General features: G+C 38.5%; 1 protein-coding gene across 1 annotated transcript in view; it reads right to left on the reverse strand.

Annotated features, from left to right (window-relative positions):
• Nucleotides 1-14895, reverse strand: part of CDC42SE2 (CDC42 small effector 2) — a 114864-nt gene that overhangs the window by 38289 nt on the left and 61680 nt on the right. The window contains exon 2 of the mRNA XM_067568755.1: nt 4260-4599. Coding sequence (XP_067424856.1) covers nt 4260-4313 — 54 coding nt within the window. The 5' untranslated portion in view covers nt 4314-4599. The remainder of the gene's footprint in view (nt 1-4259; nt 4600-14895) is intronic.

The raw sequence follows: 14895 nt of genomic DNA on the forward strand, positions 1-14895 counted from the left end.
CTAAAATCAGTCTTCTATAATTATTTTACTATTTAATAAAATAATCAAATAAAAATGGAATGCATTACTCAAAAATCAAGCAAAAAAATTTTGCAATAAGTCTGAAGCGAGAGTGCCTAATCAGCAACAGTTTCAATGTGTAAATAACCAACAACTGGGCAAATGGCCAGAAAATCTCTTGCATATTAGATCATGATAATTCAGAAGCCAAAGAAACTTGCTCACCTACCATTAACCAAATTCTAAGAACCAAATTTTAACCACCACCAAGTAGCACATGCATTACTACATAATTCAAAGTACAAAAACAATACTGTGCTTACTCGCAGTTATGTGTATTAGATTAGAATCTAGCACTACATTTGATATGATTCAAGATAAGATTTTGTCACAGGTATTTTTAGTAAAAGTCATGGACAGACCACGGGCAATAAAGAAAAATTCACTGAAGCCCACAACCTGTCCGTGACTTTTACTAAAAATACCGGGGGGAGGACAGGGGATGACTAACAGTCAGAACCTCACTGGAAGCGGACAGCCAGCCACTGCTCCGGCAGTAACTGACCGCTGGCCACTACTTTGCCCTGCTGCCGCTCCTGGGCGGAGACTGACAGCTGCTCCAGCCCCACTGGCTGAAGCCGAAAAAAATCAGAGAGGCCCGTTTGTGACAGAATCGGATCCCTGGATATGATGGTTGAGGGCAACGACACTGATGTATTGGAGCTGTCTCGTCATACACAGGAACTTCACAGTGGGTTGATCACTAAAGGTATGTCTACACTTCAATGTAAGCCTAGGCTCAGACCAGGGCTTGAACCCAAACCCCTCTTCTGTCTACACAAAAAGTCTTTTAGACTCAGGCTTGGCCCTAGAGTCCTGTGGATATGGAGGGTTCGAACCAGAGTCAAGCCGGGACCCAGAGTTCAAGCCCTTCTGCTTTGCAGTGTAGATGCAACCCTCCCTGACTCAGACCCTGGGAATCCACCAAAAGTATCCCACAATCCCATGGCCAACTTTGTCCTCTCTATCCCAAGAGTCCTTAAATTGACTCCAATGAAAATAGAACCAACCCTCCATGGGTACTGCAGCAGCTCAGTGAGTCAGCATTAACCCTTCCATTGACTTCTGACCACTGAGCTGCGAACACATCAGCAGCAGCCTGGTGTTTGCAACGGAGACTGAACAGAACAAGCCTTTTGCAAAGCACACTGTGTCATGATCACTAGAGCAGTGGCTCTCAAAGTGGGGGGCGCACCCCATGGGGGGGCACGGAGCAGGGGACAGAGCCGGTCCAGCACCACACTGCCTGGAGATGGAAGCAGCCGCCGCCGTCCACCTCCAGCAGCAGCAGCTGCCCCCAGCCACTGCTGGGCACGCTCCCCGCGCCGCTGCTGCTGTCCCCACTCCCCGTGCTGGAGGCCCTGTTTTTTTCCTGAAGGGGGGAGGGGGCTTCAGCAGAAGGGGGGGGTGCAATTGTTAGGGCCTACAGCGCGGAAAGCACCCCCGTTTTTCTCTGAAAGGGTCCCATGAGAATCATTCCCAGTTTCTGAAGAAATTACTTTCAAGAAGTTTAGAGAAATCATTATATCTACCTGTCCAGAATGGAAAAGGGGATGATTTAGATTTTTTGTTTGGTATAAATTTAATATACCTACTTCCTGCAACTTGAAATTTCAGTCCGAGTCAGAGAGAGCAGTGGTTCTCAACCAGGGGTACGCGTAACCCAAGGGATTACACAAAGATCTTCCAGGGGGTACATCAACTCATCTAGGTATTTGCCTAATTTTACAACAGTATACATAAAAAGCATTAGCGAAGCCAGTACAAACTAAAATTTCATACCAAGAATGTCTTGTTTATACTGCTCTATATACTGAAATGTAAGTACAATATTTATATTTCAATTGATTTATTTTATAATTATATGGTAAAAATAAGAAAGTAAACAATTTTTCAGTAACAGTGTGCTGTGACACTTTTGTATTTTTATGTCTGATTTTGTAAGCAAGTAGTTTTTAAGTAAGGTGAAACTTGGGGGTATGCAAGACAAAACAGACTCCTAAAAAAGGGTATAGTAATCTGGAAAGGTTGAAAGCCACTGAGATAGAGAAGTAACACAGAGAGAACTGGAATCTAAGAGTTCTAGGTCTATTACTAAATACAACAACACTATCAGCTCACGTGCAGTTACACACAACTACTTCTCAATTGCATGCAAAATCCTTTGCATCAACTCTTATTGTGCTTCATGTGTGTCAGGTCCTACATACAACTCTAGAAATGCCACACTTCAGGAACAAGTGAAATGTTACAGGGTGCTGCTTGTATCATGGAGGGTGGGAGAGGCATGCAAGTTACTGAGCAAATTCACATCAGCAGGACATCAGAGACAAGAGTGGGTGAAGGCTTGCAATCCCTATTCTGTTTTGAACTATAACATTCACACTTTATTGGGGATCATGACCCACAAATTAAGAACTGTAGTACTAATGTACTATGTTAGTTATGCCACTTATTTTACACTCACTTGCAATAACTGTATTGTAGCATAAAATTATAATCATAGTTTTAAAAAGCAGCTATCTACAGCCCCTGAAAAAAACAAGTGAAATATTTTTGGTTTCTACTATTATTTAAAGTTAAAGAAACGTAAAGAGTTTGCAAACTACATGAGATTGTGCTATATATCCAACCGGGGTATTAATTCTCTTAATTCCAGAGAGCCATCACAATTCATACATCATTATTCTTATTAAAACATTTTGTCTCCAAACTATGTAAGTCATTAGGATACAGACACAGCAAGTCTTGAAAGACTGCAAGGTATTCACTTCACATTAAAGGAATTCTAATGCCCCATGTTGGCATCTGAGATATGAACTCCTCCCACAACTCTGTTTCATTAAAAATGACAGCAAGTTGCATTTATACTGTGAACCAAGGAGGTGTATGTACACTGTCAAGTGCCTCTTATTAATATTTCCATTACTACTTCAGGATTCTTTTTGCTTTCAGTCTTTTTGCAATTAAAATTCCTGAAAGTCTCAGGAAAGTAGGTAAGCATTACATTTTCCAGTGGCTTTGACTTTTCTTAAGTCAATACAAAACCAAATTCTCTGTGTAACCTTGAGAGCTGCACCACTTTGTGATTCTTTTGTTACTTCTAATTCAAGCATACTCTCCTGTGTCCACTATGCAGACTCCCTCACGTTGTTCGGGATATAGAACTCTCCTTTCTATATACCACTACTTGGACTGATCTGGTTGCATTGCTCAACATGATGGATCTTCCCGAGTGCAGTTGTGAAGACATCTCCGGTACTGCTAATCAAATTCCTGGCCTACTTTACCTGCATGATAGATAGGTTTTTCCTCTCAGAAGCACAGCCATATTGGATCCAGTACCTGGTCGCAGAGGCCCCAAGTCTATATCTTGAGTCACAATATGAAAAATTAATTTTCAACTGTTCTAACACTTTAATGAATTCATGTGGTACACATCTGGGTATCCTGTCTTTTCCCAAATAATAGCATCAGCTAGTTTATTTTTTCTTCTGGGCATAATGCTTTGAAGTGCTTCTGTCTTGTATTCCTTCATGCTTTACTTAGCCATTAGCACATCCATTCCCCTCCTTTTAGCAAAACTCGAATGATTGTGGTACAAATCAAATTATCTGATTTTAATACACATTCTCTCAAGATTTCCTCAAAAATCCCAAAGAGTGGCAACTAAACACTTGGGTGAAATCTTGACCCTACAATCCAAGTCAATGGCAAAAAAAAATAGGAGTTTTGCTATTGACTTCAACCAGGTCAGGATTTCACACTTGATTTCTAAATATAAATATTCCCTTCCCTCTCCCAATCCCATCTTCAACTTAGTCTGTAATAGTAACAAAACAAGCTGAAGTTGTATTTTTAGATTTCCAATTTTCGGGACCTGTATTAGAGCCATTTGTTGGGTTGCTTTCCCCATCCCCATCTTCCTTAATATCTTTGCAAATTGAAGTGTCCAAGGCAACCTGAAACACACAGCACTCCCTATTCCTCTTTTTGAGAAAAGGAAAATATCTGTTTGACATCAGTCTTCATCTATAGAATTATTTCTACAGCACAGCTAAAACAGAGAAGCTAGATTTTTTTCATTTTCGCCGAGCTTAGTCAATAGTACGAATAAAAAAAACAAACAAACAAACAAAAAAAAAAAACGAACAATGTACTTGATTACATACAGAAACAACGCCGAGATTCATACTTACAGGCTGAGGCTGTTCTGCAATACAGCAGTTGAAACACAACCAGAACTCACTCATTGTTTACAGTCTGAAGTGTGAACACAGAGGATGGCAAGCAGCAAAACTCCAAATCTCTGCTATAGAGCCTTCACGTATAAAGTTCCTTAACTCAACTACTATGCAATGGTCCCAAAGTGGAAAAAGTTTTTCTTCTGCTTTGCGCTTTTCCCAATGGCAATTAAATCCTGGGATAATCAAGTTTGTGACAAAAAGACGTAAAAGAGTCTTCTCTCTGACGGTGTTAGTCCAAGCACCAAAAAGCGTGTATAAACAGTCCCTTGGTCCCTCTCCCAAAGGCAATTACCTGAAACAGAAAAGTGTGTTATGTTAGCAAGAAAGTAAATACATAAAGACAAAAAAAACCCAGGTCTTTTTAAACTGGCAGATTTCAGAATATATACCCTATAGGCATGAACAAATATTTAAACCATGAATCATATATGGATCCAAAAGATGCACGCTTATTTCAATCAAATTTTTGTTTTTACAGAGACACCACTAAAAGTAGCAGAAGGCAGAGTACCAAGTAATATTAGTACTCCATGACTTCTTGTAACAAAATCACAGACAGTGTATGTAACCAGAATCTACATTTAGGAATAGTCTCCTGGCTCAGAGACTGTTACACTACCAGTCTTTTTCTTTTGGCCCATTCCTCCTTTCAAACCCCTTAAGAAAAAAAAAAAAAAAGAATGAAATCAAAGGAGAAAAACCCCAAAACTTTGGAGGGCATTCTACCTGTTGACATCTCCCCCACCCCTCCTTTAAAAAAAAAATAAAAGCAATGATTTGTTTCAAGATTACTCAGATTAGGCCCAGTTAGAACCACAGTTAGGCAATGTTTACATTAGCCCTTGCCAGTAAAACTTTTGTCTGTCATGAATGTGAAAAAACCCACACCCCAACCAACATAAATTTTACTGACAGAAGCAACGGGAGAGCTCTCTCCTCTCGGCATACAGCAGCTAGATGGAAGACGTTACAGCGACACAGCTACAGCGATACAACTGTACCGTTGTAAGGTCTCTGGTACAGACAGAGCCATAAGGTCCCATAGTGCAAATTTTAATGATGTTGTAACTAGTTGCCCTGACAGTAATGCAAACAGGGACCTTGCCATTCAAACCACCCTTTTCTAATTCTGAAAAGAAGTCACCAATAAACCGAAGCTGATAAGGCACAACTTCTGTCAACACAAATGCTTTTCTTTTCCTCCCTCTACCCTGCTGCTCCATATATAGTTCCATTCATAATGGGAAAAAACTTGTGTTTTAAGGATTCCGACATTTCACAAGCTCCTGATGTGGAACAACTGACATATTAAATTCCATCCATTCTTTTGCTAAACTATCGTGTTTCTTTTCTTTTTTTAATCCTTTAACCTGAAGTCTTCATTCCTGCACTCCCCTAAGTAATTTCCTAGTGATTTTACTGTGGTCATTCCATGCACAATCTGTTTGAGCCTTACTTTGTAAGCAAATGGAAAATTAAATGATTACAAAATTATAAAGTTATACAATTTTTTTTAAATTTAAATACCGACTACGTAAATGGTCTACTTCATTTATGGAAATCACTACACAAACTGCTGTACATTACTGTTTGAACCACTGCAGTACCTAGAGGTCTCAGATAAGTTTGCGCCTCACTGGGCTAGAAACAGTACAAGCAAAGAAAGATTCTCCCCCGATGAACTGACAGTCTAAATTTATGCATTCTAATTTTGCAAGAAACTTAGATGTCATGAAATTTTTCTCCAACAAAAGGTAATTAGATATTTATATTCATGTACAGGAATGTCATTCTAATGAACAAAAACTCTAGTCATAATACTAATTTCTATTCGCTTGATTTGAAGAAGCTACTAACAAAACTGATAGCACCTGTACGCGACTATGGGTTTGACTACACTTGAAACGCTATAGCAGTACAACTATAATCAACCTCCCTGAAAGGTGGTAGCTAGGCTAACAGAAGAATTCTTCTATCTACTTAGCACTGTCTATAGCAGGGATTAGGTGGTTTTAACTACACTGCTCAGAGGTGTGGATTTTTCACATTCCCGAGTAGCACTGGTGGGTCAACCTAACTTTTTAGTGTAGACCAGGTCTACATTTAGCAACCCCTGAAATAGGATAAAATGGAAATAGATATTCTTCCACATATTGCCAACATGACGGACAACAAACAATTTTGCTTTTTAAAAAGAAAACAAAAAAGCCCTGTTAATATTTTAGCAGACTAAGGTATTTCAAAAGGAGGAACTGAGGCAGTGCAAACATGGAATATTTTCACTAAGTAAAAAAACGCTTCTTAAGAAAGCAAACGCCATTCTGCCTCAGGTTGTTATATTATGCTAGAACAACAACAAGGAAGTCCAGATGTGCATTAGCTGTTTTGATATCTTAAGGCATCACAATCAAGACACTAGGGTTACAGATCTACAAATACACCCAGGGGAATGTGGATCAACTACCAGCTAGTCAAGAAACAGCAAGTTTCCATGAGAGCTGATGGCCCCAAAACAAAGGAATAAAAAAAAATTAGTTCGTCATCCCTCTCTGCAGAATTATCCTTATGCATTTTCCAGAACTGTCATTGTTGCTGCTCTGAAGAAATACTTGTTGTAGCATTATTTAGTGCACTGATGCAAATGGAATAATTAATAAAATGACTCAAGTACTTAAGATGTATAATAGAACACTAAAATTTCATTAGATTAAAAATTTTAAAATACCAGAAGACAAGGCACTTCAGTGGAGCAGTTTTAAAAAAAATCAACCCCAAGTACACGCACGGCACACACAGTCCTTTTAGATTGGGGTTTTCAAAAGTTCACAGCACAGGCCTAACTCAACTCCCACTGGAGGAATAGTAAAACTCCCATTGACTTCAATGGGAACAGAATTAGACCAACACAGGGGGATTTTGAAAATTCCACCCCTCAGTTTGTTCTCATAACTCTAATCCCAGGAGGCGTCCCACTTCATTTCAAGAATTCTTCATATCCAATATTGCCAAAAAACTTCGGTTTTTCAACCAGATTATTATTTATTTATGGTAGATGTACAACTTCTGAATCTTGTTTAGCTCAGTGATAGTACAGCAAACATCTACAATTAAAACTTAATGCTCTGTACTATTTAGAAGCTGCTCAGAAGTGAATCAAGTCATCGGTTTCTAGCTCTTGCAACTCAGGTGATACTGATTACTAAGATTCTTTTTAGAACTGAAATGGGAAAAGCCAGCTGATAATCAGTGACAATATTACAAGTCTCAATATATCATTCCCTGCTAGTGCTAGAAATAAATACTTAGTGGATTGTTGGGTTTCCCTAGCATTGTAATGGTATAACATATTCATCTGTAGGCCTAGAAGACCTCTGTTACTGGTCCCTCAGTCTAACAGAGCTTTTTTGGCACACTTCCAGAACTGAATACATTAAGTTTCTGTTGTTACAGTGGTTCACTCCCAGGTTAAATCTAAACCCCACACACATAGGGCAAAGGCAGGGAAATTCTTCCGCAGCTCATAGTCTTATCTGCATGCTAATACGCAGAATGCTCTTCCAGCTCATTGCAGTTTGAAGTGCTGCGGTCAGCTTGGCCATGCCTATGTTCATCTGGAATTCTGTTCTGGGTTGCAAAACTTGTGACAATCATCTCCCCACCCCCATTAATTAATAGGGCTTTGGTCATGATGTATTGTCTGCTATTTGAAACTTTGAACTAAACAACTGAACCCCAAAGTCAAACTGTAGGATACTCTACCACTTCTCAAATATGTACTCTTAGAACAAAAAAGAGAAGCACTCACGATAGCTTCTATACAGTACATGCTAATTCACCTCAGTCTCTACAGTTCTATAGAACAGTGCCAAGAAGCCTTTTTGTCTGCTTCCTCTCCCTGTGAGAACTTTTCCTGTCTTTTCCCTTTAGAAACTTCTAAAGTCTTGAAAAAACTGATTATTGTGGCATTTTAATTATCTCATTTTTAACATTAAATTACCCGATCCAAGAAAATAAAAGTGATGGCTATTTGTCAAAAAGCTAGAGTTTTATATGCATTGCCCTGTAAAACAAATGACTTTTATTGTGGTTTGGTTATTATGTAGGGTGAGGCACTAAGTTGCTGCGTAAAATGGAAAAAATGCAATTAAGCAGGTGGCAAAAGAGACATCAACACGCTAGCTAGCAACAAGGATACTCTCAGAGCTCTCTTAAACCTTTGGAACCCTGTTTAAGAACTAGTTGAAACAAGGAGAGGAAGTTGTTCTTTTTGTTAATAATTGGGTTAATTATGAAGGGTACTGATTATCCCTACAGCTACCAATCAGGTAATTATATAATCATGATCTCATGTGAAAGTACCTAGGCCTGATCCTGTGAGGTGCAGAGTGTCCTAAACTCCACATGCAATTAATGGGCATTTAGACACTCAGCACCTCACAGGTCCTTGCTGGGCACTCTCAGAGAATCAAGCCCTGAATGTAGTATGTGTGAGTTGCAAACCATATTACATATAGTGCTGCATTTGTCTGTCTAGACCTCCCAGATTACTAGGGCCCCCTTAGGTTATCCTCTTAAACAAGACTGAAGCACGCAGTTCAAGATGACTGCTTTTTAAAAACAAAAATACTAAATTTTTGTTCTTACATAATTTCATGGTGCTTTTCTAATTGAGCAGCTGGGTAATGCACTTCCAAATTAGACAGACTATATCCTCATCTTGCAAGTTAACAGGAACCTGACTAAGGAACACCGTACATTTTATTGCTATAGCCCAGTTTAATGACTTTTGCACCAGTTTAGTTGGAGAATACAACTGACGGTTAAAGAGAACCTATAAAACAATATCACAATGAAACCGTCTCTCAACCATGATTAAAAGTACCATACTTAAACTTTATTTTGCCTTTTGTGGAGAATTTAAGTAAAAAGTACTAAGGCATGAGGAAATCTAGATACACAGATCTATTTGTCTCGCACAAATGAAAATAATAAGGTGATTTTTCACTGTTTCAAAGGGAGTTCAAAGGCTGATCAAATGCAAAAGTGAAACTACTACTTAGAATTGTTATTGCAATCTTAAATTTGAAACGCAGAAATAAAGTGCAACAGGCAATTAGGGGATAAAGCAAGGTGTGGCAACTACAAGGCTGAGAAGAGGTTTAATTTGTCTTATTAAAACAGTATTAACTTTACTCAACTTTGATAAACCTTTAGAATGAAATTTAGAAGGGAAAAAAGTTCTCCTTTCAGGCTCTCCAGGATTCTTGCACGAAGGGGGCTAACTCAGTGTTTATCTTAAATGACCTGAATAGGGATACAGTATAGGCTGACAGTGGGAGAGGAGGATTTGAAGAAAGCAAGTTGCTCTGTAATTATAGTGTAAGAACAGCCTCCTCATCTTAAAACACTTTAACAGGGTCCCTTCATGGGTCAAACTTGCTCACCCTCTGGCTGTATTTTCTTTGCTGCAGCTTCAAACAGGAAGTGTGGTAACCGCTCTATTTGATGATGGCTAGCAGCAGATACAAAGCACAGTAAACCACAGGAAGAAAAATGACTGCAGGTGCTAATATCACATCTGAATTTAACTAGCCTCTGCAGTTACCAGGACTCAGATTGTTGTTTAAAAAGACAACTTACATATTATATATCTACAAAGTTGTCAACAAGATTATTTTATACCTAGGTGGTTCATGGGAAATGAATTGGTTAAGATTTAAGTGCATGAGTTCAGGTTGCACAGTTGTCACTGGAAAGGAAGCTCCATTTTAAGTATTTGTGCTCTTTTCATGCCTACACTATCCATCCCATCTGGGTATTGTTGTGGTTTGGAAGACAATGTTGTTTGATAACTGCAGCGAGGACTTCCCAGCAAGGAAGATGTGAAGTCTGCCAACTGGAGGTGCCTGACCAACCTACTTAAACCACAAACACTTGCAGCTTTTGATATGTAAATATCTTGAAGTAAAAGGCACACTCTATTATATTGTTAGGTCAATTAAAGCTCTCCCCCGCCCCCCGAATAATTGGCACTCTCCATTTTCCGATGAGCCATTAACAATAAATCAGATCTAATCTGGTCAGTTGTGTGCAAGATTACATACATATTTTTATCACAGCTCATTGTCTATTTCAAACTTATTTCAAAAGCAAAATTAAATTTACCGTTTTCCCAAGCAGTTTCCAAGTATACAAAATCAGGGGAGAAGGTGGGAGACAAGGCGGCAGATGAGACAATCAGGGTCTACCCCACACTAGATGAGAAGAACCACCTCCTCCAACAAGATGAAGCAATTAGAGCTGATCAGAGACTCTCTGAAGAGGGCAGGAAATGATGCCTGAATGTCCTTCCCCCTGAAGACCTCATTAGTATCTCATTCAGATGCTTTAAATTACTCAAAACTCTTTTATGAATATCCTGATTGGTCAGTTGCATTGGGGGATTAACCCCCTCTAGTGGTAAGGTTCACACTCAGCTCAAGGTCTCTGAAGGAGAAGAGGAAATGGGAAGTAAGGAAGGAGGCTATGACTGCATCAAGGACAAACAGCAAGAAGGAACACCCAAGGAGAGGTTGGAGGGGAGGAGAGCAGAAAGAAGAGGACCTAACAATAGCTAGACAGAGGGACCTCTGGGGACAGTTTATATACTAACGAATGGAAGTAATAAGCTATGTGCCAGTTACTGCGCTAGCCACTCTACTCGTACGTTGAATCCCTACCTCACACACTGTCTTTTCAGTCAAGCTCTTCGGGACAGGACTGTCTTCCTACATAGCTGTACAGCACTCAGCACACACAGAACTACTTGTAGTAACATTTGTTATAAAAAAACATAAATGTTGTGCTCAGAGTCTATTGACATTATTGGCTGCAACAGTCTGAGCAAAACCTAGAAATGAATTCTAGGAACATAGTGTCTCCATCTGGAAGTCTGAATGCATGAGATTTACTACCAGACCAGTACAGAACATTAACATTACTTCTTTCAGTGTGTTCATGGTCTTCAATAAGGTGCTCCGTGGCCATCTTCAAAATCTTTACAGGCCTTTATATTCAAAGCCCACTGTATAAATTAAAAGGCAGTAGCCTCACAGAAATGTCTAATATTGATATTATGAAAAACTAAGAATTCATCAGGGTTCATTAATGCTACTGTAGCCCAAGGCCATATGTATGGAATACCCTTAGCTCTGAAGAATTCTGAAACATTCCATTCTATTGTTCTATGCCCGGAGGGAGCCCCATACTTACCCCACAACAGCATGCAACTCTGCAGTTCAAATACTTCATTTTTTAAAAACAAGGTTTTTCAAATAACCATGTTTATAGCTTTTTCTTCAAGTCATTACTATTAGTTCTTTTTCTTGCTTTAACAAGATGTCCTCCCACATTTCATCCCAAAACAAGAATCCTCCTCATTTTATTGAAATAAAAGTTAAAATTTATTTGCAATTCTAAAGTGTGCATGTGTGTATTTTTTAAAATCTCTTCTTATAATAAAGGGTGCTCGTAACAAACCCAGAATCTCCTTACAAAGATTACAACTCTTTTTAGAGTTGCGGATTCTCTCCAGCTGAAAGTAGAATTGGTTGTTCCTTTACCCCTACCTCTTTCCACTGTGCTGCACTCAGATTATTATCAATTCCTTAAAGAACAATTACCAGTTACTGTGGCAACCAGAAATACTTGACATACAATGTCTACTAAATTTAAAATTCACCCCCTTCTACATACCAAGGCCTCTCTCCCTGGTGTAACTCAAAAACTCCATATAGCAGGCAACTCCGTCATTTGGCCAGACTGGATTAGGAAAGGGATTTTGACCAGTCAGTCAATTTATTGGAAATACCACCACCTTCCTCCCTTTTACAATATTAAAAGAAAGGTTCTAAAGATGAAGGAGTGGCAACACAGCTAACCTCCCATCTGTTTGGCCCTAGCACCTGAGCTACCTCTGACCCACCAGAGCTGCTTTCATTTCTCCAAATATTATCCAGATTGCCAAGATTTATGGCAACACTATATGCACACTTGGCCAGCAAATCTGAATTAAATACAGATTCCCTAAAAAATAAATGGGAGGAAGAACTAGACCAATTATTCTCTGTTAAGTAGTGGAAACAAATTTTAGCCAGTGCTCCAAACTTTTCCTTGGACCTTCATTTATGATAAATCCACTGGAAAAATCACATGGAAGAGGCATGTGACCCTTTTCCAACTGCTCAGGTGCCACTATGTCAAATAAATGTTGGAACTGTGATTCAGCAGGTGCTAACATAACCCATATGCTCTGGGAATACTTCTGTACCTGTATGTTTTGGTAAAACTTAATTGCAGTCAACTTTTTCCTACCAAATAAAATTGTGTTACAAGCTAAACATGTAATTTTAAACCTAATGGATGTTAATTGAAAGCTGAATTAATCTAAAAACAAAACCAAACATACTTTGGCTAAGACGATCACTAATAATTGCTAAAAGTCTACTTCTACAAAAACAGAAATCCGAAAAGCGAACAGCAATTGAAGACTGGTGCACAGACATCATAAACTCGGCTACTATGGAAAGAACACCCAAGCAAAAACTCTCAGAGATATGGATGCTTCCCAAGAAGGATTTGAATGATCCTAATTAAATGCCTGAGCCACTCCCCACTTACTTTCTTCCCCTTCCTCCCCACTTCCCTCCCTCTCCATCTCTATCTCCCTCCTCTGAACATTGTTTCTATTCTTTATTTTATCTTAATTTTTCTTTAACTGGTTGGATTTTTATAAGCAAATTTTGTTTGTTTGTAAACTGTGTAATACAAAAATGGATTTATATTTTAACCATTCATATTACATCTACAATTCTGTGTTTCAAGGATAGCTAAGATTAGATGGCAAATGTTAACATATAAAAAAATAAACTATACATATCTATATTTCAAAAAATTTAATAAAAAGTTCATAGAAAATCTCTCCCCCAATATTTTTCACTCAAGCTGACATTACATCCACATCCCTTCCTCTTGCTGCTCAGCTGATAGCTAGCTGTTACAATGTAGTAAGTAATGCACCTATTTTGAAGACAGACTGTTTGCTGGTTTGTTCACGTTCCCAGACGAGCGTAATTCTAGTTGGAAGTCCCACTGTTCACCAAAAGGGGGATGTTTTCTAGCACACACAAGCTAAAGGAAAAGCAAAGGTTTATTTTTTCTCCCTGGTTTCAAGCTATTTTTAAAGTTCTGCAAACAATTTTGTAAGGAAACTATATATTCCAGAAATACCAAATTTACATTTAAAGAAAAATGGTTTTCATTCACCAACATTTTCAATTAGACAAGCTTTTTAGAGAGATATCTAGCAATGCAATTATTAATCTACATACTAAATCTCAACTTGTTTTCTCAAACCTAAAATTTACTTAAGACTGTCCCCATGTCCCATTACAGTACACTTTGTACAACAAAGGGGAATGTCACTCTTTATTATCAACTGAACTTTGTTACCAGTTCAATTTAGCACATTCCTACCTCAAACCAGAGATTTTTCCAAAGGCTGTAAAAGTTTTCTGAAAATTGTGAGGGGGAGGCAGTCAGAATATTTACTATAGCTGTTCTGAATGCTAAGTTCTCCACTCAGATGCACCATGCAGTAAAGTTAGCAGGAGCTTTATGCATGCATCTAGGGGACTATGCCTCCTACAATGTAATTAGCACTACATTAAAACAAGATCTGTGAATCATTTACTCTCTCAGATCCTGAGGAACCTGAGTAGCAAGTTACTCTGCTGGATCACATGAAAACACATTAATCATAAACAAAGGTTGTGGAAAATCCTAAACCCTTCCTTTTACTTCCTCATGATAGCTTTTTGCTTGAAATTTCTTCAGCCTAGTTTCAACCCAAGAATGAAAACTTTGGAGAAGAGATTCAACTAAATTTAGATTACTTTAAAAAATGTGTGCTCTTAAGAATGACCAATTTAGGGCCTAATTGTGCAACCTCTTACTTATATGGGTAAAGAGGAAAGCCTGTGGAAGGTTAAGCATGAGCGTAAGTGTTTGCGGCATCACACCTGTATCTTTTGTTGGTGGTTTTGTTTGGACAAATATGAATTATGTTCTTTAGGTGGGTTTAGGGATTCACTAGTAAATTAGGTGAAAATGTGTCTGGGTTGGGAATACTGATTATCCATAGCCAATTCTTAGTTTTGTACTCAAATTTCACCAAAGAAATACTTGAATTTTCAGTCATTTTTCTGCCTTCGAAAACAGGTTGACCTTCAGAAATTTGCCAGTGATTTAGCCCTTCATGGCTACAGTTATTCTGAACAAGTTTGAAACTTTTTGGTTCAAACGTGAATGATGTAAAACGGTGCAGTGGATATGCACATAATAGTACTTTTTATTATTATTAATCTCTTATGGCCTAGTCCCGAACGAAGGCAATTTCCCTTCCCCCCAGCCCCATTCTGACTTTCTTTTAACCATACTGAATCTATTTTCATGCTTATATTTCTTTCAGAATAACCTCAAGTTTTAATGGAACCAACACAACCCTAAAATCAGCTCACAGGGGAGGCTACTAAAGATAACTAAGTTTTGC

The sequence above is a fragment of the Emydura macquarii genome, unplaced genomic scaffold (genome assembly GCF_026122565.2).
Source record: "Emydura macquarii macquarii isolate MOO-44397 ecotype Brisbane River unplaced genomic scaffold, CSIRO-AGI_Emac_v2 contig_2897, whole genome shotgun sequence".
Classification (NCBI taxonomy): Eukaryota; Metazoa; Chordata; order Testudines; family Chelidae; genus Emydura; species Emydura macquarii.